The following is a 27,034-nucleotide window of genomic DNA, read 5'->3' as shown; positions in this document are numbered from 1 at the left end:
TGATGTAACAGCAAATATAAGGTCCAATGGTAAATATACATATATTAATATATATTTCAGAAGTTAAACAAAAAATAATTTCTCAATATACATGCAGTCTTACAATTTCAAAAAGGGAATGGTATGTATAAATCAGCAGTACAATAATGTACAAGCTTGATAAAATGCTCTCTCATCTGTCAGAATCAAACACAAAACCTTTCTTCCTGAGATCATCTTTGGCTTCTTGGATTTCCTGAAACCAAAGACAAAGTTATTTTAAAATATTTTAATATCTGATAAGCAAAAAGTAAGTGTTGTACTGGAGGCATCTTAATTCTACTTAACTAAATTTCAGCTCATTACATTAAAATCATCTTCAATTCTACAATGTCTAGTGGGGCAGCATTATCACCTTATCTGAGGATAAACATGCAAAAACTTTGTTAAATATATTACAAAAATGATTTTGTGTGTGTGTGTGTGTGTGTGTGTGTGTGTGTGTGTGTGAGAGGTGGGGGGCAGAGGTGGAGTCATGCCATACACACCAGCATTTGTCAATCTGCAGTAATGAGTAATGATGCACACTATGTAGGAGCATACTTACAGTTTCAGTTTCTTTTCACAGTCAAGACTTTTCATTTGATTCACCCTTACATACAGTAACATGAGATACAACTCACATTTATCATACGATGTGTTCACTGCATGCCTTTACATACAGAAAAGGCCACTGCTAAACTAGTATAATGTATGGAAGGTTACAGAAAAACTGTCTGCTTTCGGAATGTCCAATACTCAATTGATGGGCATAGACTACAGCGTGACTCAAGGTACAAGAGTACCTGCCCCGCCATACCATATGGGCCATTTGGGTCTTCAAACCCAGCAACATCTCCTCCCAATTCCAGATATGAGAAGTTACTCTACAACATATTCTCCCATCCTGTCCTCACCTGGTCTTAAACCCCAAACCAGCACCCCTTCCCCAGCCATTTCTTCCTCCAGATGTTTTGCACAAAATCATTCATTTGCTTAATTCTTCTTCTTGTATATTTTTCCATCCCTTTGTCTCCAATTTTGTCTTTTATTTATTATTGCAACTGCATTATTTTTTCACTTGTCATTTTCTGTTTCTCCTCTTATCTGTCTCCCTCCTTATGGCACTAAATGATGCATATTACATTTTATTAGACTTGTACTGAGGAAATGTACTGAAACAAGAAATGACCACTGCTACTTTTACCTATATATCCAGTCATGCAGCTAATGTGCCCACCACACTGCATGAAATATCAGAAGCAACACCAGCAAGGAACTATAGCTAACTCAGTGTAAGTTGATTCCTGACAGTTACAGTGGGGTGGACAAGGCAACTTTGTGGGCACACCTCAACCAGTAACTTAACATGATTTTGTAAAATTCTCTATGGCAAAGCCTCAGTGTTGTTACAGCTCAGTAGTGGGCTACTGTTTTTGCCTGCAGCTCTTTGCGTTTTGCAGCTGAAAGCTGGCAAAAGCATTGCAAGCTGTTAGGAATCTTCTTACGCCATCTCAACTATAGGACAAATGTTAATATGACCACCTCGTCCCAAGCCACAATAAAGAATGCAGAGTTAAAAATAAACCAAGTGCTTAATTTTGTCTATTAAATTCATTAAAATTAATGAACATAACTGTGTGAAATGCATACTATTGTAATAACAATCCACTGCAGTATGCACCTTCAAGAAACTCAACTCTCTACAGTGGACATAAGTACTGATCTTTCCAGTCTTCCAGCCTAAAAAGGAAGCTACATGAACATCTTAGAGGAAATAGAAATCTACACACATCTGGCAAGAAATTCAGTTAACTTTTCAAGTGAGCAAACAGAAGTTAGAAATAAAAATTATGTTGAGAACTTTGACAAAATTCTTATACAGGGCAGTATTTAGAACAAAACAAAAACCTGAATTTTACATATGATATAAATCAACATTCATCAAAGATGTATAGATTTAATAACAAATAAACTGTTTGAGACATAAACTGTTATTGTATCAGCCATGCACAAATATGGAAAAACAAAAATATTTCATAATTAAAAAATAACATATAAGATACTATACTGCAAGTAAAAATATTCATACAACCAAAATTGTACATTGATATGTAAATGCCGAAAACAGGTTGAATGTATCTAGGTACTGCTTGAGAAAAGAGCTATTGCGCAAAAGCAGTACTCTCTCTCTCTCTCTCTCTCTCTCTCTCTCTCTCTCTCTCTCTCTCTCTCTCTCTTATGCCCCCCACCCCTGGCACCAGTTTACAAAGGCTGACTGGTCACTCGATTATTTTCTTGTACAGTTGGTTTTTCTTTCATTCACTCTCCTAGTTCGAGAGGTTTCACTTAATGTAAGATAACCGGATGACACAAGTATCTGATAATTACATCAGTTATATGTATACTTCTTCAAAATACATGTATATATTTGCTTACATACATTTTTTTTTTACTTTTTCGATTTTAATAACTGTTGCTACATTGTAAATTTATGTTTAAATAAATAAACGATGACTTTTGTAATTTAAATTTATAAATAGCAGTCAAATAAAAACACGACAAATGGAAAAAATAAGTAAGCCATTTATTACTTCAAAAGTAATCACTGTAACTGTTAATACATTTATCCCACTGTGAGACAAGATGGTCATTCCTTTCACAGAAAAATGCCTGCAGTTGCCTACAGAACCATGATTGTACCTTGATGTGCCTCCTCATCTGAAGGAAATTGATGACCAAGAATGTCTTGCTTCACAGATCTAAAATATGGAAACACATGTAGAGAGATGGGGCCTGTGTGAAAGATATATAAGGGATTCCCAGCAATACTTCTACAGTGTATGCAAAACAACAGGCACATCATGGTACCAAAATTAACTTACAGTGGTACGTGAACACTTTCCAGAGACTGAAGCATTCCATGAAGTCCGATCACCCAGGAATGTTGCTGGATGGCATCATTCTGTTGTAGAGTAATGCCTGCCTACATGTTCCCAAGTTTGTTTCAATTACACTGCAGAAGTTTCACTGGGAAGCCATTATATGAGGATCACTCCAAAAGAAATGCACACTATTTTTTTAAATTCATCTTTTATTCTACATGTTTGAAAGTTTTACAGTGTGTAGATACGTTCTTTAGGAACAATATTTTCATTTCTCCACGTAATTTCCATCCCTCTCAACTACCTTACGCCATCTTGGAACCAGCGCCTGTATACCTGCACGGTAAAATTCTGGACCAACCTGTTGGAGCCACTGTTTGGCACCATGCACAAGGGAGTCATCATCTTCAAACCTTGTTCCAAGAAGAGAGTCTTTCAGTTTCCCAAAGAGATGATAGTCACATGGAGCCAGGTCAGGACTGTAAGGCAGGTGTTTCAGTGTTGTCCATCCGAGTTTTGTGGTTGCTTCCATGGTTGGTTTGACTGAGATGTGGCCGTGCATTGTCGTGCAACAGCAAAACATCCTACTTTTGCCGATGTGGTCGAACACGACTAAGTCGAGCTTGACATTTCTTCAATGTCATCACATATGCATCAGAATTTATGGTGGTTCCACTTGGCACGGTGTCCACAAGCAAGAGTCCTTCGGAATCGAAAAACACTGTAGCACAGCTTTTCCAGCAGAACGTGTGGTTTTGAATCTTTTTTTTTCCTTGGGTGAATTTGCATTATGCCACTCCACTGATCGCCTCTTCGTCTCTGGTGAAAAATGATGGAGCCATGTAAATTCATCTCCACCATTCTCAGTACGAGAAAGTTCGCTGCATACCGTTTTCCTTGTTTCTTTGGGAGCCACTGTCATCATCATGGGAACCCACCTGGCACAAACCTTTAACGTCAACACTTTCAGTATTCTGCAAACACTTCCTTCCCCTATCCCAATATAGTCTGACAATTTTTTCACTGTGATGCATCTGTCGGCAGTCACCAATTCATTAACTCTCTGCACATTGTCTGGAGTGTGTGCAGTACGAGGCCTGCCGCTGCGAAGACAATCCTCAATATTGCCTTGCCCGCTTTCAGTTGGTTGGTTGGTTGGGTTAAAGATGAAAGGGACCAAACTACAAAGGTCATCGGTCCCTTGTTTCATAAAAACACAGAGCACAGTGAAACTATCCACCAGTCAGGCGAAGCACTAAAAGAAAAAATTCCGGAGGAAGAAAAGCCCCATAGTCCATTGTAAGACAACAAGGAAAACAGAGCGCAGCAACAAAAACAACATAGAGAACAAAGGCAGAAGGAATTAAAACTGCACAGCAGAGGACTGTGGCTGGATGATCACGAAAATAATAGGATGAGCCAGCCACTCTGCAACATGTTAAAACCTCCAGCCTAAAAGTGTAGGGTGGATTCGAATCACAACACAAAACTAATTAAAAGAGAGAGCTCAAATGAGGGTGATGTTAAAAAAAAAATTTAAATGAACCTATAAAAGCCGCTTGCGCGAATAAAACTTAAAACCCGATCTGCCATAGAGACATTGTCACCTAAAAGAGATGATAAAGCACCCTGGAGATTAAAAGTTCGCCTGAGGGCGGTTAAAAGAGGACAGTCCAACAATATATGGGCCACCGTCATAATCGCACCACAGCGACAATGAGGGGGGTCCTCTCGACGCAGCAGATGACCATGCGTCAGCCAAGAGTGACCAATGCGGAGCCTACAGAGAACCACAGAATCCCTGCGAGAGGCCCGCATGGAGGAACCCCACACAGTCGTGGCCTCCTTTACACGCCGCAGCTTGTTGGGTACAGACAGAGTGCGCCATTCGTCTGCCCATATCCCAAAGACCCGACGGCGTAACACCGATCGGAGATCAGTTGCCGGGAGGCCGATCTCCAACGGCAGTTTGCGGGTGGCTTCTTTAGCTAACTTGTCGGCGTGTTCGTTGCCCGCTATCCCAACGTGTCCCGGGGTCCATATGAACACCACTGAACGTCCACGCTGTTCAAGAGCATGAACGGACTCCTGGATGGCAACAACAATGGGATGGCGTGGGTAGCACTGGTCAAGAGCCTGTAGACTACTGAGAGAGTCACTGCAAATGACAAAAGACTCGCCAGTGCTGGTACGAACACGCTCAAGGGCACGAAAAATAGCTGTTAGCTCTGTGGTGTAAACACTGCAGCCGTCCGGCAAGGAGCGCTGGTCTACATAGTCCGCATGAGCGTAAGCGTACCCCACACGGCCATCAACCATCGAGCCATCGGTATAGATAACCTCAGAGTCACGGGATGCATCGAGGAGAGCAAGAAATTGGCGGCGCAAGACTGCAGGAGGGACTGAATCCTTTTGCCATTGGGAGAGGTCCAGCTGAAGCTGCGGCCGACATACACCAAGGTGGTGTATGTGGGCGGACCTGAAAAGCAGATGGAAGAGGCAAAGACTCGAGTTCACTAAGGAGTGACTGAACACGGATCCCAATTGCGTGGCCTGATCGCGGCCGCCGGCGTGGAATATGGAGTGCCGCATCGGCGAAAAGGAGACGGTAGTTAGGGTGACGGGGAGAACAACGGACGTGGGCAGCATAGTTGGCTAAGAGTTGTTGACGCCGAATGTGGAGCGGAGGAACCCCAGCCTCAGCAAGTAGGCTATTAACAGGACTGGTGCAGAATGCTCCTGTCACCTGTCGAACCCCACAGTGGTGAACGGGGTCCAGCAGTTGCAACGCTGAGGGCGACGCTGAGCCATACGCCACACTCCCATAATCCAGTCGGGACAGCACAAGGGCTTTGTAGAGCTGCAGCAGCGTGTTACGGTCTGCACCCCAAGTTGTGTTGCTGAGGCAGCGGAGGGCATTCAGATGCTGCCAGCACTGACGCTTGAGCTCACGAATATGTGGAAGCCAAGTAAGCCGGGCATTGAACAGCAATCCCAGAAAACGGTAAGAGTCAACAACCCTGAGCATGGCATCCTGAAGATAGAGCTCAGGGTGGGGATGGACAGTGCGACGCCGACAAAAGTGCATAACACAAGTCTTCGCAGGAGAAAACTGAAACCCAAGGGGTAGGGCCCACGCCTGCGCCTTGCGAATGGCTCCCTGCAACCGACGTTCTGCAACACCAATGGTGGAGGAGCTGAAAAAGATGCAGAAATCGTCAGCATATAACGTGGGTGAGACAGACGACCCTACTGCTGCTGCAAGGCCATTAATGGCCACCAGGAAAAGGGGCACGCTCAATACAGAGCCCTGTGGAACGCCGTTCTCCTGGATATGAAGTGAACTATGGGATGTGCCAATTAAAACGCGGAATGTCCGAACAGATAAAAAATTCTGAATAATAATGGGGAGAGAGCCCCGGAGACCCCACCCGTGCAACGTGGCGAGAATATGGTGCCGCCACGTCGTGTCATATGCTCTGGAGAGGTCGAAAAAGACGGAGACGAGGTGTTGGCGCCTGGAAAAAGCAGTGCGGATTGCAGACTCAAGGAAGACCAAAGTATCGGCGGTGGAACGGCCCTGACGGAAGGCGCTCTGGCATGGAGCCAGAAGACCCCGAGACTCGAGCAGCCAACACAGCCGTCGACTCACCATGCGTTCCAGCAGCTTGCACAGAGTATTTGTTAAGCTGATGGGCCGATAACTATCCACAGTAAGCGGGTCCTTACCAGGCTTCAGCACCGGAATGATGGTACTTTCTCGCCACTGCGACGGAAAGACACCATCGCCCCATATGCGGTTGAAGATGGCAAGAACACATCGCTGACAGTCCGGGGACAGGTGTTTGAGCATCTGATTGTGGACGCCATCTGGCCCAGAGGCTGTATCGGGGCACTGTGCCAGGGCGCTCTGGAGTTCCCACAAACTAAATGGGGCGTTATACGCCTCAGGGTGGCGAGAAGCGAAAGAAAGCCGTTTGCCTTCCTCCCGGCGTTTGAGCGCGCGAAACGCAGGCGGGTAATTCCCCGACGCAGAGGCCCGAACATAGTGCTGTGCGAAATGCTCGGCGATTGCATCGGCATCGGTGGATATCGCCCCGTTGATGGTAAGCCCTGGGACACCTGTAGAGTACTGCAATCCAAAGATGCGCCTAATCTTCATCCACACCTGGGAGGGGGAAGTACGGGAACCAATGTTGGAAACGTACCTCTCCCAGCACTCCTGTTTCCGCCGTTTGATAAGCCTCCGTACATGAGCACGGAGACGTTTGAATAAAATGAGGTTCTCCAAAGACGGGTGCCGCTTATGTCGCTGAAGAGCCCGCTGACGTTCTTTAATGGCGTCAGCGACCTCTGGAGACCACCAAGGCACAGACTTTCGCCGAGGGCACCCTAGCGAACGAGGAATGGTACGTTCCGCAGCGGAAACAATCGCTGCAGTCAGTGTCTCAACCGCCACATCGATGGTACCATGGGGGAGAGATTCAACAGTGGCAGCAGAGGAGAAAGTGTCCCAGTTTGCCTTGCTAAATGCCCATCTAGGCGAGCGTGCAAGGGAGCGACGCTGTGGTAGTGAAAGGAAGATCGGAAAATGGTCACTACCACACAAGTCCTCGTGGACTCTCCAGTGGACCGATGGTACAAGCCCTGGGCTGCACAACGACAGATCTATAGCCGAGAACGTGCTATGCGCCACACTGAAATGTGTGGCAGCGCCAGTGTTTAAGAGGCAGAGGTCGAGTTGGGAGATGAGATTCTCGACCTCTCTGCCTCGGCCAGTAACCTTCGTTCCACCCCACAGGGGATTGTGGGCGTTAAAATCCCCCAGGAGAAGAAAAGGCATGGGAAGTTGGGCGACAAGTGCAGCCAATTCGGTCAGGGAGACTGTACCACCTGGAGGGAGATAGACACTGCAGACGGTTATGTCCTGGGTAGTCCTTACGCGGACAGCCACAGCTTCCAATGATGTTTGAAGGGGCACAGGAGCACTATATACAGAGGTAAGGACATACACGCAGGCTCCACCTGACACACAAGTGTAAGTGCTACGGTTGCAGTAATAACCCCTGTATCCACGAAGGACAGAGGTCCGCATTGCCGGGAACCAGGTTTCCTGGAGGGCAATGCATAAAGCAGGTGTCATGCTTAGAAGCTGTCGTAGCTCAGGGAGATGGCTAAAATAACCGCCACAATCCCACTGGAGGATCGTACAAAGCGTGTCCTGTAAGGGCATGAAGGTACTGAAAAAGCAAATTACTTCACAGGGTCACATGCTGCCACCGACTGAGTGACGGACGTCGCTACAGCCATGGTTTCTGAGGAGACTGTGAGATCCAGGTCGTCAGGGGACGCAAAGAGCTCGACCTCATCCTCAGAGGCTGAGCTGACAGGAAGTGTTCGTGCGGGAACCACTGGGTCCTTATCCTTCTTGGAGAGCTTCCTCTTCTCTCTCTTGTCTTTGGGAGGAGGGTTGGCATGCTGGGAGGGCTTTCCTGACACATTATCGGGAACAGATGAAGAGCGGGAAGCCTTTCGACCAGCAGCTGGTGGCTTCTTCAGCCACTGGCTAGTGTCTTGGGAGACACTGGGGAAGTCCTTGGAAGGGACTCCCCCAAGGGATCCCTTCCGAACAAGTGAGGCCGGAGAAGGCTGTTGCGTCTCCGGCTGAGCAGCCGGAGAGGGCTGTTGCCGCTCCGGCTGAGAGGTGGGGACTGACGTCCCCGGTTGCTTGGGGCGCACTGCTCCCAAACTGGGTGTTTTTGGAGCAGTGGAAGAGAGAGTGGCCTGTCCCAGCGGTGGGGCAGACGTGACTTGAGTTCTCTGTGGGCCAACAGAGAAGGGAGTCTGTGCAGGAGCTGGTGGCGGCAGTGTGACGGTAGCATAACTCCTCAACATAGGGGTGGGGTTGAGTCGTTCTAGCTTCTTCTTTGCCTCTTGGTAACTTAAACGGTCCAAGGTCTTAATTTCTTGTATCTTCCGCTCTCGTTGATAGACTGCACAGTCTGGTGAGCAGGGAGAATGATGCTCCCCACAGTTAACGCAGGTGGGAGGCGGAGCACATGGAGCATTAGGATGCGGAGGTTGTCCACAATCACGACACGTGGGGCTGGCAGTGCACCTGGAGGACATGTGTCCGAATTTCCAGCACTGGAAGCATCGCATAGGGGGCGGGACATAGGGCTTGACATCGCACCGGTAGATCATGACCTTGACTTTCTCAGGCAAGCAGTCGCCCTCAAAGGCCAGGATGAAAGCACCGGTAGCGACCCTATTATCCTTCGGCCCCCTAAAGACACGACGGACAAAGTGTACACCTCGTCGTGCCAAGTTCTCACGTAGCTCGTCATCAGACTGTAGCAGAAGATCTTTATGAAAAATAATCCCCTGGACCAAATTTAAGGACTTATGGGGAGTGACAGTAACGGGGATGTCACCGAGCTTCTCACAGGCGAGTAATGCCTGGGACTGTGCAGATGAAGCTGCTTGTATCAGAATGGCCCCGCTTCTCATTTTGGAAAGAGACGCCACTTCCCCAAACTTATCTTCGAGATTGTGCACAAAGAAAAGAGGCTTAGTCCCCAAAAACGAATCCCCATCAGTTCTGCTGCATACAAGGTATCGTGGCGAATACGGCTCCTGTCTGTCTGCAGCCCGACGTTCCTCCCATGGTGTGGCTAGGGAAGGGAACAATTTTGGGTTATATGTCACAGCGTTAAATTCCACCTTACCACGCTTAGAGACATTGGCGGTCGGGCGACCACCAGATTGAGATTTCACCCGCTTCATTGCGGGGCATCCGCCCCGATGCCACCCACTCCGACCAGGGGCTCTCCCCACGGGCGCCACCCAGCCACAGCAAAGGCCACCTAGCAGGATGGCCGTTGCCGGGAGTCCCGATGCCCCAGAGAGACGGGCATCTACTCCTTGGCTTACGTGGGGAGGTGTCAGCTCAGGCATCGGCAGTACGATCCCTGTGTTGTCAGGGGGCTACAACCTAGAGGGTACATGACGACCCCACCACAACGGGCTGGCTACCGTGCTGGATTTTGGGTGCCATGGGTAGTCCATAGTGATCGTGGGTGCAGATGGTGACGCACTAAGGGCGTGACGTACACAACCCATCAGGTGTGTATGCCCAAAATGAGGGATGAAGGGTGCAGAGACGACGCCAAGACGATCAAGAGTGCCAAGGCCTTAGGGCACAGAGGACTGATGGTGCACCACGTAAGGTGTCCTTCCCCAAGAGGCTCGTACTTCTGTGGAATTTGGAAAAATGGAGGTCAAACCCTAATGGGGACCATCACATTAAAGGCCGAAACGTTGGAGACTCCTTTTAGTCGCCTCTTACGACAGGCAGGAATACCGCGGGCCTATTCTTATCCCCGAACCCGCAGGGGGGCCCGCTTTCAGTATGTAACCTGCTTGCCCACCGACTAACTTTACTGCGATCGACAGCAGCATCTCCATACACCTCTTTCAACCTCTTGTGGATGTTTCCCGCTGTCTCATTTTCACAGCACAGGAATTCTATGACAGCACATTGCTTCTGAAAAACGTCAAGTGTAGCACCCATCTTGAAGACATGCTGTGACGGCGCCACTCACGGGAACAGGTTGAACCAAGTTTGAAAACAAGCGGGAAGGATGTATCTACACACTGTAAAACTTTCACACATGCAGAATGAAAACTGTATTTTTACAAAAATAGTGTGCATTTCTTTTGGAGCGACCCTCGTACATTCTCCATACAGTCTCAATCTCTCTCCATACGATTTTTGGAGCCTTAAAGAAAGGTATTCATGGCCATCAACTTGCTTCAGATGAAGAGCTGCACTCCTGGATACAATCATGACTCCATAGGCTACTGCAAACATTTTTTCAAGAAGGCATTGACCTCTTGTCTCATAGGAGGATAAATGTATGAACAGTTATGATGATTCCTTTTTCGATTATGGTGATTCTTTTTGGAATACAGTTTACTTATTTTTTTCCATCTGCGATGTTTTCATTTGATTGCCCCTTATACTAAAGCTATCTCTCTTTTTCTGTCAGTTTTCACCCGTCACTGATAACTTACTTTCAGTAAATTCTATGGTGAAAAGAACAGAAAGTGAATAGGATACATTTTTTAATTGTTTGGTTATTTAATCACTTGATTTTTAAGTATATACACCCACTTGTCAGAAGTATTTTTTGCAAAAAGTGTCTGTCAATCAGTGTTTAATTTTATTTGAATTTCTTTAATTGAAATAGTTTCAGAAAATGAGAAAGCCTTTTAGATACTGTGTATCACTTTGAATTTATCTTGAGGATCACTTTTTATTCAGTCATATGATTTTCCCAAGCCCCATGCAAATCAGTGTTTCAGGATTGTGATCCAGACCCAAATGTCACTACTAAGCAAATGCACTATTCATAAACATGGAAGAAAAATTGAACTAAAAGCTAGTTATTGGCACTAAATAAAAAACAAATATCATAACAACAACAATAGTGTCAGCCTATTATAACAGAGAGCGGTCAAAAGTGATGATTTGATAACACCAAAAGAATTGATTGTTTCCATCCAGGACTAACTGCACTGGGAATCAGGTGAGTTCAGTTGTCACTTCTAGCATTCCAGTGTGCTGCAAGCTTGGTTGCAGACTGTTCACAGTGTTGCCTAGATATAGGTTTAACTGTGAAAGTAAAGTACCAATGTGTGAATGTGAACAGTTTTTATTCCTCTCATACTTGTGAAATACTATACTTGCTGCTTTACACAGGCTGAGAAATGTAAAAGGGTTTGTATGTGTGGGTTTGATTAGTAGATAGCCAGTGATATACTTTTCTGCAGAAGTATTTACCCTCCCTACAAGTAAATGGCTGAGCAAAAGTTTAAGATCTAGATTAAAATGATTTTCAATTCACGGGGATCACCACACCTTTTCAGTACAACAGAAAGCAAACTGTTGTTAAAATCTGCCAATGCTCCTTTCTTTTTCACATACTTTTAGTGGAAGTTTTATGCTCAACTTTGTAATCCCAACATATAAGCTTCATTAGTGATGCATTAATTGTGTCTAGAACAAGTTAAACCACAGCAATATATTAATTGTTTTAAATTATGAAAAGAATTTTTCTACTCAGTACACAATGAAATGAACATGTCAAATGCTTATTTTAGCATTGGCATGCCCCCATGATGTCTTCAGTTTCCCCGGGGGTGGGGGGGGTGGGGGGGTGCACTCCAAGGGTGTGACACACTACCAATTGTGTATTGCTGCACTAATTCAACCAATGAAAGCACTACAGACTGGTTTCACTTAAAAAGAAAGAGTGAACAATTCAGTCAATATGTAAAATCAAATGGACTGTGTTAGTTGTTTTCAACTGCTTGGTTCCATAGACTGGACTGACTCTAAGGAAATGAATGAATAATAATCCATGCAACACACAAAACAACTCATTGAACTGATGGTTTTTCATTTAGTCGTTCCAAAGATTGTTTTATGGCAGACATTTTGCACATTTGTTCTAAACCGATTTATTTCCCCCTTCCCTGTGCATTATTATATGGATTAACCATCTCTTTCTGTTTCATTTGCCTGAGATCTCTTTCTGTTTCAGTTGCCTGAAACTGCAGTCGCGCGCACGAGCTGTGTGTATGTGTGTACACGCGCGCTCTCTCTCGTTTGTGAGTCTATTGTTGATGAAGGCCTTAATGGCCGAAAGCTTTAATTGTGAGAGTCTCTTTGTTGTGCCTATCTGCAACTCACCATCTCCTCTATATGGTAACAACTTTCCTTCTCATAATATTGTTCTTAATTAGTACTCATTCGAGTACGAGACTTTCTGGCAACTCACCCATTTGGTCCACTGGCATACACCAGCAGTAATAATTGTATTTTGGTTACTATAGACTTACTGTATAAACAATTCAGATTATTTTTACTGAGAAAATCCACAGCCAACAATTTAAAAGGAAAGTATGTAACACAGGCTGCCAAATACAGAGCATCATCTCTGAGAGTACTGTTCAATTCATCCCATCTCATGGAAGTGGATGGACACATTAGAGGAGATGAAAGTCAACATATTTACATCAGTAAATATCATCCCAACACTGGTTGTGACTTTTGTGTATATAAACACTCTACCACGGAACTAGACAGACAGAAGTGGTACTCTACAGAAGATTTTGAATGATCTGGCAGATCCACACTAAATGAGCTGTGCAAAGTTGCATCTAAGAAATTACCAGCAAACCTCACATGTGAATGCACTAATTGCTGAAACAGTTTGGGAATGGAACTTCCTGCTGTCAGAAGAAAGTCATGGGAAATGCTGGCTAAGGTAGCAAAAAGAGTAGAATAGATTATATAAAAGTAAAACAGATTATTTACAATATAAGGCACTTTTTTGTATCTCTAAGACTGAACAACCTAGTTGAGCACTATGTCCATAAGGTATATTACGCAGTGTAGTGACTGGAGCTCTGATGTAGCCTGTAGCTGATAACTGAGTTTAATGGGATTTAATAGAATAAATTTGATGCTCAGTTTTCTTTTAATTCTATACATTTTATCCTTGCTTGACAGCCAATTTGCAATCTTGGTGTATTTCTTGGCCCTTTGCTGATGTTGCTTCTCGTATTTCTTGTGGTGTGGTGGAGGTGCCTAAAGCACGTCCACACTAGGCCAATGAATGACAGAGACTGGATTCAGCTGAACATTGGTTGGCAATGCATTTGCTTTTTGCTTCTCGTCCACAAGAAATTAAGGGCTTGGGGTCAACAGATTCGGACATGTGGAATCACAGTTAGCTCTTGTAACTTGCTGATGTTGCTCCTTCCTATTTTGTTATTAAGTAGTGCTTTAATTACAATTTCACCAGCCAGTATTATGAGGGAAGAAGAGGCTTCTAGCAGTTGTCGCATGTGCAGCATTTATTTTACTGCAAGAAGCTGATCGTGAGAAAAGAAGACGGAACAATGGTGGCGGACGACCTCTCTTTTATAATGTAGGAAGCAGTTTGTTGGGACAAAATTGTCTGCCTTAAAGCTCAATTGGAATATGGGCTATTCCATAATTTTTTCTTTAATTAAAGCTACTGAGTTCAAATTGTTAGTGAATTGTGTTGGCTCTAAAATTTCCAAAGATAACATCTCTTTTACGAGAGCTGTACCTGCAGCAGGAAGTTAATAGCCACTCCCAGTTTTGTTTGTTTCTGTTTGTTATTCACAATGGAAAGATGTCAATGAAGACACCATTTCCTCTTTTCACATCGTGAATATCACTTTCTAGTAGCTGACTGATTTTCCCTCCAAGTGTATAGTCTGTTCATTTTGTTTTTATAATCACAGCTTGTAGGGGTCCACAAACATTCCCATACGCAATGGAACTATGTCAGCTTTAATGCTCTCTCCATATTCCACTCTACACTCTGGTATTTTTAAACACACACACCTTCAGTGAGAGCAGGCTTGCCTGCATGGGAAATGGCAACTGTTGAAATTGTATTTTTCAGGACAGCCATAAGTCATTCTTAGTATGTTTTATTGATTGGCTTTGCTCTTTAATTTAACAGTTAACTACTGTACTTTAAACTGCATATTAAAGAGTTTCTGATGATGCTCTTGTTAAATTAAACAGCTGAAAAACTTAAAAGCACCCATTCTGGAGACAACAAATCGCCACTGAACCAACAAACATTTGACCTCGTGTCCACATTAGGTGAGGAGTCCCAACATCAAACAGCTGCCATCGCTTTTATGTTACTGCGAGCAGACCAAACTGCAAAAAGGCCATCGCTCCTTTGGCTCCAATTTGCCACTTGTACACACCAATGTAAGCAAGTCTTGGCCAACAAAACCGTTGTCTCTTGTTCACTGGCCCATTGTGTACACGCCTTAATGTGTGACATGGTAGCAGCAGGTGTTGCTTGAATCTATACCGTGTAAACTAGATTCACAGAACTTAAATATACACGCTTACCACCCACAACACACATCCTTTTTACACCTATTCTGCTGCTGCTCCTTTACTTCTTTCTCTATGCTTCTCTTTTGGTGGTGGTGGTGGTGGTGGTCATCTTCAGAATGAAAACTGGTTTGATGCAACTCTCTATGCTAGTCTGTCCTGTGCAGCTCTTTACTGGAACCCACATCCTCTTGAAGCTGATTACCATAATCAAGCCTTTGTTTCACTTCACACACCCCCCTTCCCCACACTTCTCTATATGACTCACAAACTAACTAACTATTCCTTGCAAGTCAATTCCACTTAATTCAGTAATTACTTATCCAATCCACCCATCTAATTTGCAACATTCTACTGTAGCATCACGTGTCAAAAGCCTCTATTCTCTTCTCATCTAAACTGTTTATTGCATATGTTTCACTTACACACAAGGCTATAGTCTGGACAAACACCTTCAGAAAAAAATCAGTAACACTTAAATGCATATTAGATGTTAACATGTTTCTCTTTTTTGATATGGTCAGACAATTTAACTTTTAATATGGTACAAGTTTAATCTTTTTTTTTTTTCTCCACAGATCATTCATTCCTGGTTTTGGGTAACTCAAATTCATAGAAAAGTATTTTACCATCTGTAATTCTTTCGCTGCGTCCTCACAATTGTTGAAGTTGTAGACCCTCCACAATATTACAGCTATGGAGTATAGCTGAAACATACATAAAAAGCTGTAACAGCATATGCTTTCAATTGCCAATGCAAATAAAGAAAATATATTATTTAACCCTTTAACTGCTCTAGATGTGTTACCACGCGCGTCTTTGTACATGTCCCTGTGTGCTCTGAACATGTTTACGCGCACCACCAGTCCTTCTACCTGGTACTCTGAACGTGTCGATGCGTAGACACATTCAAGAGTACCAGGTAGAAGGACTGTTGGTGCACGTAAACATGTTCAGAGCACACAGGAACAGGTACAAAGGCACGAGCGTTAAAGCGTCCAGAGCAGTTAAAGGGTTAACTTTGAAGTGTACATGAAATGTTGCAATTTCTTATATAATTATTCTGCACAGAATTTACTGTTCTATTAAAACTCACAGTAACTTAGTATTCAAAATCTTCAGAACAGTAATAAAACTGAATGGATTTTTAAAATCTTTAGAACAGTAAATTTGTCTCACAGTGTGACATAAACTAGGCATGCTGATGATACTAATTTTCCCTTAGCTCAGTTCTGTCAAGTTTGAGAAGGAAACGATAATAGGATACATAGAGCACGGATGATGAGTGTGATAAGGTTCTAATACACCTGTCATCAAAAGCATTTATTAAATTGCCATTATGTGGGACATAACCTCCACATCTAGTTAAGAGATAACAAATCTAATTCTTTCCTGTTAAAGCTGTCTCCAAATTCCTAACTAATTCAGCAACTTGTTGTTGTACATCCCAAAGGCATTTCTCCAGCACATAATAAAAATTATAATTTGTTCTTCCAGTAACAATAAATTATGCCTCCGTCACAAGATTCCAAATGTGCAAATCCAGAGTGACTACTTCATTATCTTTCCAGCTTAAATTACAACCAATTTTATAAGCTTTGTAAATTTGAATGAACAAGTCAGTGTGGTAAAACTGAACTCCACTCACAACCAGTTTCATTAACCTAAAGTTACGATCAAAGTCCACAGGAAAAACAGGGACAATATGTGACTGTGGCTCTGATGGAGGATGGCTATTGATGCATTATGGCTCATGACCACATATTTGACAGTGTGGTCCTTCTTCAAAGGTGGCATATATTCTGCTGGTCATCAGTCGTTATGTGAAAAAAGGAAAAAAGATAGCTCATGTAACCATATAACAAACACATATCTTAACATACAGTAAAATGGCTTACACATATATTGAGTCACAAATACAGGTAGCATGTGTCACCAGCTGCAAGTAATGTGCGCTCTGATCAGTACTAATGAACAATGGTAAAATCGCCTTAAACGAAAACACATACAATCAGAGTTCCAGTTCAATGTTCACATCCAGAAAGCAAGGTATCAACTGAATTTAAGATTCAAGTATACGGTGGCTTCAACAACAAGATACAGACTGGACACGTAGTAGCAGGGCTGGCTATTTATTTCCTGCAAGTGCCGATAGCCATCCATGTGTTTTTGTGAGCCCCAAGAGTTACGGCCATCAATTTCCTGTCTGTGAGTCTCCATATTGCTGGAGTGCCAGTGCATTAGACATACATGGATAAGAATATTAGTAGTGAGTCTAAGATAAAGATGGTACAAACAATTATGTACATTCAGCAAGAAGTAAAGAAAATCAAGGGAAAATTTGGAAAAGTAATTCAAGTTCAGGAAGAGGAAACAAAAAATTTAAAGTTTGTCAATGACATTGTAATTCTACCAGAGATGCTAAGGACTTGATGGTCGTGATGACGACGATGATTATGATGATGATGGCACTTAACACAATGGTTTTAAGGAGAATGTGAACTAAATGCATAGTGAGAATGATGTTTCCCCTTATAAGCTGTCTTGCTGGGACAATAAAAACATACTACTAGGGGTTTGAAAGGCTATATGGCAATGACAACATAGACAATGGTTGCTTTTCAATATATTAAAAGGGATAATAAATATCATGTGTAGAAGTGTGCATGTCTACATGAACATCCACGCCCTTGTCCTCACAGTGAAACAAACGAGTGTAACATAGAATAAAACACCATCAATAGAGAATCCACTACTAAATGTTACTCCCTCGTACATATGACTGGCTGACCACAGGGAAAATGTCAGTCATTGTGAGTAAAAGGAAATGTTTGACACCAGTTTCATGCATGGATGTTAGATGTTCTTTAACAAAAACTCAAGTCTCAATTTAAAAATATGAATTAGAAGAGAAATGGACATACAATTAAAATTGTACAAGTGATTCAGATAATCAAGGCTGGCTTGATCACTGAATAAAATGGGGACCAGCCATTCTGAGATACATTAAATTATCCCATCCAGTGATTTGGCCAGTAGTCTGGCCTATGCACAAAACCAAAACCTTTTCCACACCTGTCTCACTTACTTAAAACAGTGGACAGATTGTTATCTATAAAAAGATGTCATACGATGACACTGATATGCCACAAACATCTCATATTTGTGGGCAGTTAAGGAATTGAAAGATCAGAAGAATAAAAGTGTCTCAAAACGGGATTATACTGTGAATTTTTAGTGTGATCAATAGTGATGGCATTACCACCACTGTTGCAACAATGCGAGACAAATGTTATTAAAACAGGTAAAACTAAAAGTGTATAAAATACAAATTCACTTAAAATCACAAACATTCCCCCATTTTCACACATCTTCCCCTATCATTTGAAACCCAATCACGCATACTGTCAAAATTTCTGATAGAACTATAGAACAATGACTGAAATAAGCGCGACTTACTGATCACTTACCTAAACCTGGATAAGCCAGTCACAATTAAACACTTCTCCCTATTAATTTGGCTAACAAGATTCTGAAATGTCTTCCCACATTTGTCTTATACTCTATTAAAATAAAGGACAGATCAGCTTGTAAACTACCGTATGTCCTTTCATCTGAATATAAAATACATTCAATTAAAATAGGGTGTTCAAGATCTGAATGCCACAAGTACTGCAATTTATGGGTCCTCTCAATGAAGTAGGAAGCCACATATCACCCAGTATGTGCCCTATCCATAGTCAAGTGAGGTGGCCTTCATGTCTCTTATTGGCCTGAAGGAGGTAAGTTGAGGCCAGGTAAGTACAAACACTTTAAAGTGGTAGTTGACTGTTAGTGTAATGAAGTAAGGACCTTGACTGCCATGAGGAGAGGAGCAATAGCATAACTGATAGGAATCATTGATCCCTCCTCCATCTAGCAAGTCATACCCAAAGTCTGAGATGTATCTGAAGTAGCCTTTTCACTCACTAAGAAACCCAACACACAACACACAGCAAAGTGAGGTATACGACACTTTCCATAACAGTGACCACAGACACTTGTTGTAGTTCACAGGGCCATAAATGATACAGTGCAAGCTTGATGTCTACTACCTTATGGAACCATAGTTCGGAATACCCTACCTAAATATGCCATGTTGAACTGACCACACAATACATCAACAGTGAGATATAACATGTTAGGGAATAATGCAATAAGCACCCAACTTAGGGTAGACACTTCATTCATTGGCTGGCAAATCTACTTATTCATTTCTCCAAATTTCCATGACCCCTGCTAACCATTATAATCATACTTCCTTCCGCAGCCTTTCAGGCAGAGAAGGGAGTCTTGGAACATTGTGTGTGTGTGTGTGTGTGTGTGTGTGTGTGTGTTTGGGGGGAGGGGGGACTATAGATTAAAGGGCAGTAAGGGAGCCCGAGCAGACGTGAAATTTCATGGCAGAAACACATACCACCTAGTCAAGCACCATCAGGGTTCCAGAGGGCACTCTCAAGAAAAACTACTGAGTTTGACAGAAATCTGCTGTGCCCCCCCCCCTCACTTAGACCTATTAGAAAGTACAGCTGTGTAGTTGTAGTGTGTATTTAAAATTAAACAAAAACACACACTCCTGGAGGTGCAGTTTACCCTGTACGTCAGTAAAATCACTCTGTGCGCCTTCAGTAGCCAAGGTGATAGCCTGCTCCAATCTGGGGTTACAGCTGCTATTTGTACTGCATCAAACTGCCAATAACATGTGCTTTATATTATTCCCATACAGCTTCGTAACTTGTGGACAATTTGTGAAGATTGCTTTGGAGCAATGGCTCGATATGCAGATGGCTGTTAAAGTAAAGAACATGTACACCTGATAGCATGAGGAGCTGCCAACCAGATAGTAAGTGGTGTCTCCCCAAACTCAGCATAAGGTTCATCTTATTGGCTCTTGTGGAGTGTGTCAATAGTCTTGATGTAAGAGTACTGGACAAAATATTGGTCACCTCTCACGGATTAAAAGAGCTCACTGGTCACTCTGGAGCACTGTGCACTGTAGATGGTGTAGAACTGATAGCATGCGGTCATTTGATCCTGCAGCACTGACATATTGCATTGGAGTGGTGTGCATGCCAGTCAGTCAAATGGAATAAGTGCAGTTGGATGGATCCATGGTGTAGAACTGATAGCATGTGGTCATTTGATCCTGCAGCTCTGACATATAGCATTGAAGTGGTGTGTGCATGCCAGTCAGTCAAATGGAATAAGTGCAGTTGGATGGATCCACGTGCAGAACGGCAGAAAAGAGCTACCGAGTTTCAACACACCCATGATCATACCACAGTTGTATGGTTTTTCAGTGTATCAATGTAAATTTTCCAGTGTGTCTATTACTTGCAACCATGGAACACAGCGTAGGAATAGTGTTCATAGAAAGATGCTACCTGACAGGTACCAGAAACTAGTGTCATACCTTGTCATTGAATATTGGTTTCAAACTCGACAAACTATAGATCCATCTTAACCAGTTTATGAATGAAAATTGTGAAGGAAACTGCATGTAACAGACATTTGTAATAATGTAATCCCGAAAGGCCATTACTTACTCTGGCACTCACAGCTGCACATCTTCAATGGGCCTGCGGTGTTTTGGTGCCAGAGTTTTACATACCATGACTAGAGCCCACTCATTCAGATTACAATGAACATGCAACAGGATGTTTATATATTTCAAGAATCTCAGTAGCGAAGTGTTGCCCTTTCTTCTACATGTTCATGAAGTGTAGGCTGGACACTCCCGTCTTCCAAGATGACAACATCCACACTCACAGAGCTGCTCACATACACACAGAAACTCACTGGGACTACCTGGGCCAGCAGGTGAAATGTACCATGCAGCAGCCTCTATAGCCACTACTTTGAATCAAATATCACTTTATATTGGTACGTCAGGTGACTGTTGAAGAGGTACTGAATCAAACTAGGGAGAACTTGACTAAATAAAGGCACTCATTGATAGAACACATACCGAGGGACACCAGAGTTTGAATACTGTAAGCAGTTTCACATGGATGTAAGATGCAGCAGTTAAGCATAGATGAAGGGACTTGCACAGGACAGACTAGTGTGTACAGCTTAAACAAACTAGTTTTTAGATTGACAAAATAAACAATGCCTGTGTGTGTCTTCAAAGAGCTGGATTGCAAGCACTATCTGCCAGATTCTTCCACTCATGCTGGTAGGACTTGGTGCCAAGCAGAATAACACTCCCATTCCTGTCTCTGTATGCATACACAAGTGTATTTTTTGACAGCAGCTACCTGACCTACTGCACACCTGTACTATACACCTTACTGTTAAAATATGTGAGGAAGTCACAATAAATCAGAATGTTATTGTCAGTATGCTATCTCAATTGCCATAATGTCTCTAGGTTAAAATAATTCTGCTTGGAACATGAAATATTCATTTCCTAGTCACGTTGTCCAGCACCTGTGGTGCAGTGGTAACGTTTTTGATGTCCTCGGTCTCAGGTTCAAAACCTGCCACAGCTTAAATTTTGAATAAAAATGAACAGCAATGGCCACTGAAGACTTTGGCATAAAAAAATCACCCTCATCCTGCCAACAACCTTGTCAAAGAGGACAGAGGAGCAGACAGAGGTTCCTTGGGGTGGGAAACTGCTCCTAAAAAGCGGCAGAATCAGCAATGATCAACGGCACAAGAATCTAGAAGGCATTGGAGTCCACTGCATTAAAGACAAATAACATGTATTCATATGACATGTGGACTACAACTGAACAAGTGTCAAGAAGATCTCTTCATTGGTGAAAGATTCTGGACTAGTCCCCCACTTGGATCTCCAGGGAGGGGGATCTGCCAAGGGAGAGGTGACCAAGAGAAAAAAAAGACTGAAAAATCAAAGAAAGGATAATCTTCTAGGAGTGGGGGTAGGAAACATAAGGAGTTTGAAAGTGGTCAGGAAACTAGAAAACCTAAAATGGTAAATGTTAAAGCTCAGTGGGAGTCAGTGAAGTGAAATGGAAAGAAGACAAGGATTTCTGGTCACATGAGTATAGGGTAATATTAACAGGAGTACAAATAAATTTCAGCTTGTCACAGCAAATACTCTGTTCAAGAATCACATGAAGAGGAGGTATACTTGGAAAAGGCCAGAAGATACGGGAAGAACTCAGTTAGATTAAAATCATGGTCAGCTAGAGATTCAGAAATCAGATATTGGATTGTAAGGCGTGCCCAGGAACAGACATAGATTAAGATCACAATTTAATAATGATGAAGAGTACGCTGAAGTTGAAGAGACTAGTCGGCAAGAGATATTGCACAAAGAAATGGGATATAGAAGCATTACGGAATGAAAAGATATGCTTGAAGTTCTCCGAGGCTACCAATTGTGCAAGAGATATCTAAAAAGGGCAACTACAAAAGATGGAAAGAAAAACACAGGGTCTAGGAAGGCAGCTGTGAAGAAATCACGGATAACATAAGGAATAGTTCAGTTGATCAACAGGAGAAGTAGTACAAAAATGTTTACGGAAATTTAAGAATACAGTCATACAAGTCACTTAGGAATGAAATAAATAGGACGTGCAGGGAAGCTATAGCAAAATGGCTACATGAAATATGCGAGGAAATCAAAAAGGAAATGATCATCGGAAGGACTGACTTTAAAACATTCTGTGAAATTAAAAGCAAGCTCAGAAACATTAAGACTTCAATTGGAATTCCACTGTTAAATGCAGAGAACAGAGTGAATGTGTGGATCGAGAACAGTGAAGGGTATTTGAGAAGGAGGAGGACTTGTCTGATGACGTGACAGAAAAACAAACAGTAGTCAACAGGGAAGAGATAGGGGATCACAGAATTTCTAAAATCATTGATTGGAGTAGCAACAAAATGACTATTCATGTTTGTGTGTACAATCTATGGTACTAGCAATATGGTATAGACTTTGGGAAAAACATAATCCACACAATTCTGGAGATAGCAAAAATCGACATGTGCGACAATTATCGTACGATCAGCTTAACAGCTTATGCAACCAAGTTGCTGACAAGAATAGTATACTGGAGAGTGGAAAAGAAAATTGAGGATCTGATAGATAACAATCAGTTTGGCTTTAGGAAAGGTAAAAGCAATAGAGGCAGTTCTGACATTACAGGTGACAATGGATGCAAGACAGAGGAAAAATCAATACACATTTGTAGGACTTAGAAAAAGTGTTTGTAAATGTAAAATGGTGCAAGATGTCTGAAATTCTGAGAAAAATAGGGGTAAGCTATAGGGAAATAAGGGTGACACACAATATGTACAAGAACCATGAGAGAACAATAAGAGCGGAAAACCAAGAACGAAGTGCTCGGATTAAAAGGGGTATAAGACAGGCATGTAGTCTCTCACCCTACTGTTCAATCTATACATCGAAGAAGCAATGACAGAAATAAAAGGAAGGTTCAAAAGTGGGATTAAAACTCAAGGTAAAAGGGTATCAATGATTAGATCGGCTGATGACGTTACTATCCTCAATGAATGTGGATTAGAATTAGAGAATGTGTTGAATGGAGTCAACTGTCTAATAAGTACAGAATATGGATTGAGAGTAAATCTAAGAAAGGTGAAAGTAATGAGAAGTAGCAGAAATAAGAACAGTGAGAAACTTTAAATCAAAACTGATGATCATGAAGTTGATGACGTTAAGAAATTCTGATACCTAGGTGAGAAAATAACCCTTGAAGGACTGAGCAAGGACGACATAAAAAGCAGACCAGCCACAACCAAAAAGGGCATTTCTGGTCAAGAAAAATCTACTAGTACCAAACACAGGTCTTAATTTGAGGACAAAATTTCTGAGAATGTACATTTGGTAGTGTAGCATTGTATGGTAATGAAACTTGGACTGTGGGGAAACTAGAGCAGAAGAGAATCAAAGCATTTGAGATGTGGTGGTACAGAAGAATGTTGAAAATTAGGTGCACTGATAAGGTAAGGAATAAGGAGGCTCTCTGCAGAACTGCAAAGAAAGGAATGTCCGGAAAACACCGACAAGAAGAAAGGACAGGATAATAGGACATGTGTTCAGACAATGGAGAATAACTTCCTTGGTACTGGAGGGAGCTGTGGAGGGTAAAAATTGAAGAGGAAGACAGAGATTGGAATATACCCAGCAAATAATTGAGGACATAAGTTGCAAGTGCTACTCTGAAACGAAAAGGTTGGCACAGGACAGAAATTCGTGACAGGTCACATCAAACCCGTCATAAGACTGATGGGATGGAAAGGCAAGGTGGGGTGGGGGTGGGGGTGGGGGAAGTAAGTAAGTCAGGTCCCTAAAGCACAATAGGTGCACGAGGATATGTAGGCTACCACATATTCATCAAGGATTACCTCCATCCAAACTCACTGAGACTGTTATCTACTAACACTGTATTAACAAAATAATTGAAAAACGTTGTAGTTCAATCAACTGGGATCTATATTCTTGATGTCCAATTTCTATTGTCAGTTTCAAAGAGATGGCTGTCCACCTTAAACATAGGAGCTGTATGCAGTGCAGATTTACACAATCTATACTATTGAACAAGTGCATGAAGACATGATGGTCTAAAAAATCCATAAAATGTACAGTTGTACCCAAGACAAGACTGGGGAAAAAGTAATAAGAGAAAAATTTATTAACATCTCAGATTCGCTTGCTCAGGTGTTTGAGGAATTGTTGGCTATTTGTATCCTTAACAATGACATTTTAATTACTCCAAGATATAGGTTAACTAAACCTATCGATACCAGATGCCAGCTCTATCCCACTACGTAATGGTGGCATGGCATGTGACAACACGTACACACGGATAGAGAACAGGACACTGAAAATATTTGTTTGGTGTGTATATTACTTTTTGGAATGTAAGTAGTGGTGACAGGCTGATCTGTAGTGTAGCCTGATGCCAACATTAGTTTGAAAGGTTTGGTTGGTTAAAAGTTGGTGGAGCAGTATCCAATGCTTCAGTTAATCCAAAATATTCATGTTAATTGGAATTTCATGCAGTGAGAGATGTTATACTCATGTTCAAGAGATGCTAAGCCTGCAGGTTTTAAGTTCTGTAATAATCTATCATCAGGAATGAACAACTTCTTATAGTTAGGACATTTGTTCAGGCTCAGTATCTTAACCTACCGTTTTTTATTCAAATTATTTGCTAGAAATGCAGACAGGTAAATTTAATTAGGCCCTTAAACGTAAATTTTTGAACTGCTTCATAGACAATACAAACACACTGCAAAAAACCTATACATTCAATTGGCTAACATAAGCAGAAAAGCAGTTGTTGAAGTTTGGGCTATTCAGTCACAACATAAACTACAGAAGATATATTTATGCTGTAGGTTACATAATGAGCTGCTGCGCATTGTGACTGCACACTGTAATTGGCTACTTGAAAATTCAGTTCAGTGATGACAGACATTGGTAACATTGAACTTCTGGAAGCTATCAATCAATACAGTATGCCTATTCAGTATCTTATGCAACTTCATTACATACCTTTAACCTCCATCTGTTATCTAACAATTTCAGAGAGGTTTTCAGTCTTCTGTTAAAGTTTCTGTGACTCTTTAGCATGCTTTTTCCTTTCAAGACAAGCAAGACAATTGTGTCAAATCAAGTACTTAACTCATCTGTGTATGAGACTCATGGTAATTCCTATTATTGACAAACTAAGATGCAAAAACCAAAGATTTCCGTTATAGTTAATTCACACTACCACAGGCGTCTGCAACGATCGAGGGGGGGGGGGGGGGGCGCACTATTATACTTATCTTTATCTCACAGTCAATTCTGTGCGGATGGACACTGTTCTTATCTGTCTTTAAAGTTTAATGCAGCATAAACACCGTGACAACTAAGAATTGGGGGTAATGAGCGTAACTTACTGCGAAATTCTTGAAACTATTCAAAATTTAACAGGTGCATAAATAATTTCATAAAATGAGATGCAATAAGAAAAATACACTAAGATATTAACGAAGTTAGACGTTTGTGAAAATACTACATCATTTACCCGATTACTGTCCAGAACCACCTGACTGTCCATGAACTACTTAGAACACATGAGATCAAGAAGTTGAAGTGTCACATAATATTACAATCTATCACTGTATTACCTTCTTTAAGGACCAGTATTCATTTGTACAACTTTGACTTACAAATGCATTAGAAGATAAATTAAATGTGGTAGTTCACAAATCAGAATATAAGTAAAATCAACCACTGCTTCAGATACGACTCTATCACGTCACAAGCACTCAGCAGAACAATTCAGACTAATTCAAATGGCATCATTCAGAATAAGTAGAGGTAACCGAAAGTTGAAATTCCACACTTCAGCTTTGATCAGAAGTCAACGAAATCGACAACGCACTCAGACCAATGACATTTAGTTATAATTACTCTCAACATAATTTAAAGAAATTGCTCTTTACACTTACACCAAACAGTATCAAGACGATTAATGGAAGTGGTTTGATGAGAAACATCCATTCGTCAAGTAATCTCGAGTGGACTTGACGAGTTACGAGGGCAATCCATATGCTCGCGAAAAGGCTCACGCCTAAAAGCCATTCCATAAGCTTTGTCATTTTAACGTCTGCAAGAAATAGTCTTGTTACACCCACACTACGATTTCGAGACCGGAATACACAACAATCAACTCGCTTTATAAATTATCGTTTGCCTTTTCAAACAATGATACATTACACTGAAATACAGCCAGAAAATCGTCACTGAAGTCAGCACAATGAAGCCCCAGCAGTAAGGAAATCGCTACACATGACAACGTCCACATACAGCCCATAACATTCCACACACGACATTCCAATCAACACGTTGTCAACATAACACGTTAACCAACGATGTTTACAGTAGTGGTGGGCAGGAAATCGCGTATCTGTTAGAAATCGCAGTGACTGAGAAGTCACAGATATCACAGTAGCAACTTTACAGAATCTAACTGCGATTTCAGTCACAGTTAGCAGTCGCAAGTAGTATTTCACATTCAAAGACGTGAGCCATCTATTGGTCGAATTTAGCACTGCTTTCTGCGATTTCAGTGACAAGTCGCAACTAAGAGTCGCAAGTAGCAACTAGAAAGCGCGGTTAACAGTGCCATCTGTGGGTCAA

General features: G+C 42.1%; 1 protein-coding gene across 1 annotated transcript; it reads right to left on the bottom strand.

Moving 5' to 3' along the window:
- Positions 1-36: 36 nt before the first annotated feature.
- On the bottom strand, positions 37-26,794 carry LOC126199220 (dolichol-phosphate mannosyltransferase subunit 3). The gene is made up of 4 exons (XM_049936001.1): positions 26,612-26,794; positions 26,344-26,501; positions 15,492-15,569; positions 37-235 (listed from the first exon to the last, which is right to left on the bottom strand). Exons 1-4 carry the CDS (start codon positions 26,706-26,708, stop codon positions 173-175), a joined length of 396 nt encoding a protein of 131 aa, XP_049791958.1. The 5' UTR covers positions 26,709-26,794; the 3' UTR covers positions 37-172.
- Between the last annotated feature and the right edge of the window lie 240 nt (positions 26,795-27,034).

The sequence above is a fragment of the Schistocerca nitens genome, chromosome 8, assembly GCF_023898315.1.
Source record: "Schistocerca nitens isolate TAMUIC-IGC-003100 chromosome 8, iqSchNite1.1, whole genome shotgun sequence".
Taxonomy (NCBI): Eukaryota; Metazoa; Arthropoda; class Insecta; order Orthoptera; family Acrididae; genus Schistocerca; species Schistocerca nitens.
Note: the sequence above shows the minus strand (reverse complement) of the source record. Positions and strands in the feature narration are given on the sequence as shown.